General features: G+C 33.8%; 1 protein-coding gene across 1 annotated transcript; it reads left to right on the top strand.

The window, feature by feature from the left end:
- The first annotated feature begins 4,189 nt into the window (after window positions 1-4,189).
- On the top strand, window positions 4,190-6,319 carry LOC107469531 (uncharacterized). The gene is made up of 3 exons (XM_016088900.1): window positions 4,190-5,539; window positions 5,672-5,711; window positions 6,144-6,319. The coding sequence occupies exons 1-3, from the start codon at window positions 4,190-4,192 to the stop codon at window positions 6,317-6,319; spliced, it is 1,566 nt and encodes a 521-aa protein (XP_015944386.1).
- The last annotated feature ends 859 nt before the right edge of the window (window positions 6,320-7,178 follow it).

Raw genomic sequence — 7,178 nt, 5'->3', positions numbered from 1 at the left:
TATCACGGCATCGAATGGTAATTAAAAGATAATTAAAATTAACAATTTAAAGGCTTAGGAAACATGTTTTCAACTATATTACAGAATTAGGAAAGAATTATAAGATCATACAAATTATATGAATAAGTGAGCAAAGACTTGATAAAAACCACTCAAATGAGCATAAGATAAACCATAAAATAGTGGTTTATCAGAACCCAATACCATCAGATTGAAAAATCAGCATTAGACTGTCGAATCAGTCAGAAACCGATCGATCAAATCGAACTGTGACCTAAACGATTTTTGAATTGTGTCAAAAATGACTGTGTTTTGGTTGCTGAATCCTATTATCCTAACTCCCTAAGTTCCCTAACCATTACCCCTATCTTCTCGAGTCTCCACAACGGGCAGAACATGAAGCAGCACTCACCTAGATGGCTAGACTTTGAGCTTCTGGCACAATTTCTGTCCAGCTAGCGTCGTCGTCGCAATTTCCATCCAGCCAACGTCAGCCAGCTCTGTTCGCGTAGCCACTTTTCGTCGCGTAGGCAACTCTGTTTGATCTTCGAAAATCAAAACCACTGCCAGTGCCACTTTCCGTCACGCAGCCACCGGCGCCGGCTCTATTCCACACTTCCACCCCGTCAGCCATTGTCTTGCCTTTTGCCAGTCACTGTCCTTGCCAGATCCGCTTTTTTCCTAGCTTCCAGCTTCTAGCCCTAAGTATTTTTTTGTAATAGTAATTGTTGAATAATTGATTTATTGTTGTTAATTAACATTGCTGTTAAAGTATTGATTATGGATTAATTGTTGAAGCATTGATTAATTGTTGGGTTCTAAAATTTGCTGTTGAAGCATTGATTAAATGTTGAAGTATTGATTAGCTATTGGGTGCTAAACCTTGCTATTGAAGCATTGATTAATTATTGAATAATTGATTAATAATTGAATAATTTTGACTATTGTCTGTTGAGATTATTGGGTTGGAGTGGGTTGCTGTGATATTGTAATTGGATTGCATTGTTATTGGATTGCTGATGCTGTTGGATTCTGACCTCCCTGCACTTGGAATGAATTTTTTGGAGCTACAGAAGTCCAATTGGTGCGCTCTCAATTGGGTAGGAAAGTAGACATCCAGGGCTTTCCAGCAATATATAATAGTCCATACTTTGCGCGAAGATAGACGACGTAAACTTGCGTTTAACGCCAGTTCCATGTTGCAGTCTGGCGTTCAGCGCCAAAAACAGGTTACAAGTTGGAGTTCAACGCCAGAAACAGGTTACAACTTGGCGTTCGACTCCAGAAACAGCCCAGGCACGTGAGAAGCTTAAGTCTCAGTCCCAGCACACACCAAGTGGGCCTCAGAAGTGGATTTCTGCACTATTCATCTTAGTTTGCTCATTTTCTGTAAACCTAGGCTACTAGTTTAGTATTTAAACAACTTTTAGAGACTTATTTTGTATCTCATAATATTTTAGATCTGAATTATATACCTTTTGACGGCATGAGTCTCTAAACTCTATTGTTGGGGGTGAGGAGCTCTGCAGCATCTCGATGAATTAATGCAATTATTTCTATTTTCCATTCAAATACGCTTGTTCCTATCTAAGATGTTCATTTGCGCTTCATTATGAAGAAGGTGATGATCCGTGATACTCATCACCTTCCTCAATCCATGAACGCGTGCCTGACAACCACCTCCGTTATACATTAGATTGAATTAGTATTTCTTAGATTCCTTAATCAGAATCTTCGTGGTATAAGCTATAATCCATTGGCAGCATCCTTGAGAATCTGAAAAGTCTAAACCTTGTCTGTGGTATTCCGAGTAGGATTCTGGGATTAGATGACTGTGACGAGCTTCAAACTCGCGAGTGTTGGGCGTAGTGACAGACGCAAAAGGATCAAGGGATCTTATTCTGACATGATCGAGAACCGACAGATGATTAGCTGTGCTGTGACAGAGCATTTGGACCATTTTCACTGAGAGGATGGGAAGTAGCCATTGACAACGGTGATGCCCTACATACAACTTGCCATGGAAGGAGTCTTGCATGTATGAAAGTGAGAAAGCATTATGTTGCAGGAATTCAGAGGACAAAGCATCTCCAAAACTCCAACATATTCTCCATTATTGCGTAACAATTATTTATTTTATGCCCTTTCACTTTTTACAATTAAAACTAAGAATTGACCCAGTGCACTTACTGGTTAGTTGTGCAAAGTTGTGAAGAATTGTGATTTCCAATTTTGTGCACTAGTAATAAAAAATAAAATAGATTTCTGATGCGAGACATTTTTGCCAAATCTTAAATTATTTTAAAATATTTTTATCAATAATAAAATTTAAAAATATTTTTATTAATAATAAAATAATTCGGATACATTTTGAATGAACTATCCTTTGAATAAACAATCAGAGGCTCACTGAATTTGTGCATCTTGGACTCACCAACTCACCAAGAGCAACCTGAGAAAGGTGTATGTTGTCTACTTAACAACCTCACCAACTTTAACTTCAGCACCCCAAAACTCCGTTGTACTCATGCCATTCTTGTTGCATTCATTACATTAATCTTATTTTTAAATATTAATGATTATATTTTATATAATATAAAAATATGAAATCAATTATAATATAATTATTGACTCTTGTACGCAGGGACGGATACATGGGATAAGTAGAGGCCTGGACCCCAACTTTAAAAAAAAAATACTAGTATAAACTAAAAGGCCCAAGTGCCCAACCCAATGGTTTTCAAATTTTTTTAAAATTCTAAATAATAAACACTATATGTAATATTCTCTTTTTTTTTGCTGTTCCTTTTGATTTGACATTAAAAGTTTGAAACGTTTGGTCTTCTCTTCTCTTGGAGCACGCTGCACGCCTTTACAACCTCGCTTCGGTCTTCAATATTCACTACTCTAATCATTCTACTTTTTATTTTCTTATATAATTGTATAAAATTATTAATTAATAAATCATATTTTTTGACTATAAAATAATATAATTTTATCTCTTTTGTGATCACATAAATTATAGATAAATAGCTTATTCATTTTTAGAATTTATTCTCTTTTTTTATTTTTTATTTTTAGTGAAATTGATAATGACTTAGTAAAAAAATATTGTTGTTGATGTTTAATTAATAAAAAATATTCAGACTTTGTTTATTCATGTGAGTATATAATTATTTAAATTTTGTTTTCAGGTAACAGGAAATTAGAACATTTTATAATGAGAAAGAAAAGTAAAATTGATGCAATTTTTAAGAGAAAAGTTACTGATGATGTTGGAGTTCAAACAAGTCAACCCTCTAATCTTGTTTCACAAGAAGTTCAAGTAAGTGAACTCTCTAATCTTACTCAAAATACACATCAACAAAAAGTCAAAGTTCCAAGATTAGAAAGAGATGTTGATATCTCTTTACTAGAAAGGGATCCAGGAAAGCGACGTCCAATTTGGCAGTATAATGTCAATGAACATGATAAGATTCGTAGAGCATACATAATAGCTAGGCCATACCAACCAACAAATATTAGCTATCCAGCTTCTGGTAATAACAATCACCATCGATATTTTCAATCTTCTTGGTTTAAGAAATTTTCAAGTTGGTTAGAATATTCACCAGAAAAAGATGCTGCTTATTGTTTGTCTTGCTACTTGTTTGGTAAACATTATGGTGCTCGCAATGATGAAAAAAATGCATTTTCAGAGTTAGGATTTAGTAATTGGAAGAAAGTAAACAATGGAGTGAATTGTGCATTTGTATGTCACGAGGGTTCTATTCCTAATTCTCTCCATAATTTATGTGTGAAATCTTGTGATGATTTAATGGCTCAATCTAAGCATATAGACAAAGTTCTTGATAGGCATAGTGATGAAACTATTGCAAATAACCCCTTAAGGTTGAAGACATCTATTGATGTTATTCGATGGCTTGCATTTCAAGCATGTGCATTTAGAGGCGATGATGAAAGTCCTGGATCTTTGAATAGGAAAACTTTTATTGAGTTAATTAAGCTTTTGGCTTCCTGAAATCAGAATGTTAATAATGTTGTTCTTGAAAATGCTCCTGAAAATGCTCAATATATATCTCCCGGTGTTCAAAAAGATATATTACATATCTTTGCTAGAAAATGCGTGAAATGCTCAATATATATCTCCCAGTGTCAAAAAGATATATTACATATCTTTACTAGAAAAATGCGTGCAACAATTCGAGAAGAAATTGGTGATTCTAAATTTTGTATAATTATTGATGAAGCAAGAGATGAGCCAAAACGAGAACAAATGTCTGTGGTTTTGAGATTTGTAGACAAGCACGGTTATGTTCAAGAAAGATTTTTTGATCTTATACATGTTTCTGATACGTGTTCTTTGACATTGAAAACAGAAATTTTATCAGTTCTTTCTCGTCATAATCTTGATGTTCAAAATCTTAGGGGACAAGTGTATGATAGAGCTAGTAATATGCATGGTGAATGGAATGGATTGCAAGCTCTATTTTTGAAAGATTGTCCTTTTGCTTATTACATTCACTGTCTTGCTCATCGATTACAATTAGCACTTGTTTTTGCAGCCAAAGAAGTTTGCTATGTTCATCAATTCTTTTCAAAACTTACACTAATTGTGAATGTTGTGACTGTTTCTCCTAAACGTCATGATCAGTTAAGGGTTGCTCAAGCGAATAATGTTGCAAACTTAATTGCCGATGATCAACTTGTGAGAGGTAGTGGACTTAATCAAATTGGTACTTTGCAAAGAGTTGTAGATACTAGATGGGGGTCTCATTTGAATTCTGTACGTAGCTTGCTATGCATGTTTGATGTTACTTGTGAAGTTCTTGAAAAAAGTACTGAAGAAGGTAATTTCTTCACTCGTGGTGATGCTAGTGCTGCTTATGATGCTATCACATCCTTTGAATTTGTCTTTGTTTTGCATTTGATGAGAAATATTTTGGAAGTTAGTCATGATCTTTGTCAAGCTTTGCAACGAAAAAATCAAGACATATTGAATACTTTAACTCTGGTTTCTACTACCAAGAATTTAATCCAACGAATGAGAGAATCAAGTTGGGAGACTTTCATAAAAGAAGTTATATTTTGTGAGAAATATCAAGTTGAAGTTCCTGATATGAATGCATTGCATATTCCTAGAAGAGGCCGAACTCGCAAAATTGTTGACCAAATTTTAGTGGAGTATTATTACCGTGTTAATTTATTTTTAGCTGTAATTGATACACAGTTGCAAGAGTTTAATGGAAGATTCAATGATAATATGGTGCAATTACTTACTTTAAGTTCAACTTTAGATCCCAGAGATAATTATAAGTTCTTCAGTGTCAACAAAGTATGTGAATTAATAGAACGATTTTATCCAGGTGACTTCAGTGACCAAGAGAAATTTCACATTATGCAAGCTCAACATTATGAACTTGATGTTCCTAATCATGTTGAGTTAACTAACTTGTGCACAATTTCGGAGTTATGTCAAGGATTAATGAAGACAGGAAAATCTTTAACATATCCTTTGATTGATCGTTTGATTCGCTTGGTATTAACTCTCCCTGTTTCAACTGCTACAACTGAGAGATCTTTTTCAACTATGAATATTGTGAAGAATAGACTCATAAATAAAATAGAAGATGAATTTTTTGCTAATTATCTTTTGATTTACATTGAGAAGAAGATTGCTGAAAGATTTGACACCGATTCGTTAGTAAAAGGTATGCATATTTTGTTTGTACTTTAAATATATATTCTCTATCGGTATATTTTTGTAATGTATCTTATATTATAATTTATTTACATATTTCTTTAATATTATATATGTTATTGGCCCCCCACGATAACATTTCTGGATCCGTCCCTGCTTGTACGTAAATAATATTTATAATTTGAAAGTTTTGAATTTGATTATCTATTTTAATTATTTTGAAATCATTTTTAAAAAAAATTAATTTGTACAAGCACAATCCAACTGAACTACTTTGTTTACACTCAATTCGATCAGATTTCATAATTATAATTATAATAATATATGATTATTGATATAAAAAATAATTAAAAAATTTGAAAAAAATTTTTGACGATTACAAATGGTATTTATATTATAATAGATATAGAATATAGATATTACATTTTTCTAATGGTGGTAGGGATGTCAATGGGGTGGGGCGGCGCGGGGGATGCCTCCTTGCTCCCCGTTTCTGCCCCCAGAATTAATCTCTATCCCCGCCCCGATCTCCGCTGTGGGGGGATAATTGTCCTCATCCCCATTTCCCGCGTTTCCCGTATTTTCTGCGGGCCCCATTCCCCATCCCCTGATGTTTAACATTCATATGAAAATTATAGTAAAAAATATCAAAAAATAAAAAACAAACTAGAAAATACTATTACAAACACACAAACATATCTTATCCAAGATTATAAGTCCACAAATACAACATAGTAAATTATAGTCCATAAAATAAAATCTTAAAATATAATTTTCATTCTAGGAAAAACAATAAGTTATAGTCTTTAACATCAAGTAGAAACTGGAGAGAGTTGGGGCTGTGGGAGAAAACAGCGTATGGTGCTATGGGAGTTTTGGATTTTGAACAAAGTGGAGATGGAAGAGAATTGGGACTGGGAATAGAGAGTAGATGGCGCAGCAAACAACACAGTGAATAGGGAAGACTGAATAATAAGGTTAGGATTTTTTAATTGGTGAAATTACTAAAAAATCCCTATGTTAGAAATAAAGTAAGGTTATTTATGAAATTTCAAACATTTGGGAAATTATCGGGAATGGGGCGGAGATCCCCGCTCGGATCCCCGCGCCTGTCTCGGGAGAATTTCGCTTCACATCCTCATCTCCACGAAAAAAATTTTCCACCATTGGGATTCCATTCGGGCGTCCCCGCGGGGATCCCCGCCTTATAGAAATTTTTGACATCCCTAAATGGTGGAGAACATTGAAACATATTATCCCTCTAATTTTATAGTATTCCCCTAGTTTACATTTTTGCAAATTCGGAATATGAAGTATCCTAATCTAAAAACTGGATGCGCATTAGTAATAAGCAAATGGGTGTTTGGTTTGTATTTTTTATAAAAATTTAAAGTTTAAGATATTGCAAAATGAAAAGTTTAGAGTGTATGTGTTTAGTTTATATTTATATTTTTAATATTTTTTGTTTATAAAATTT

This window comes from Arachis duranensis, chromosome 10, assembly GCF_000817695.3.
Source record: "Arachis duranensis cultivar V14167 chromosome 10, aradu.V14167.gnm2.J7QH, whole genome shotgun sequence".
Taxonomy (NCBI): domain Eukaryota; kingdom Viridiplantae; phylum Streptophyta; class Magnoliopsida; order Fabales; family Fabaceae; genus Arachis; species Arachis duranensis.
This window is presented reverse-complemented; position numbering and strand designations above follow the sequence as displayed.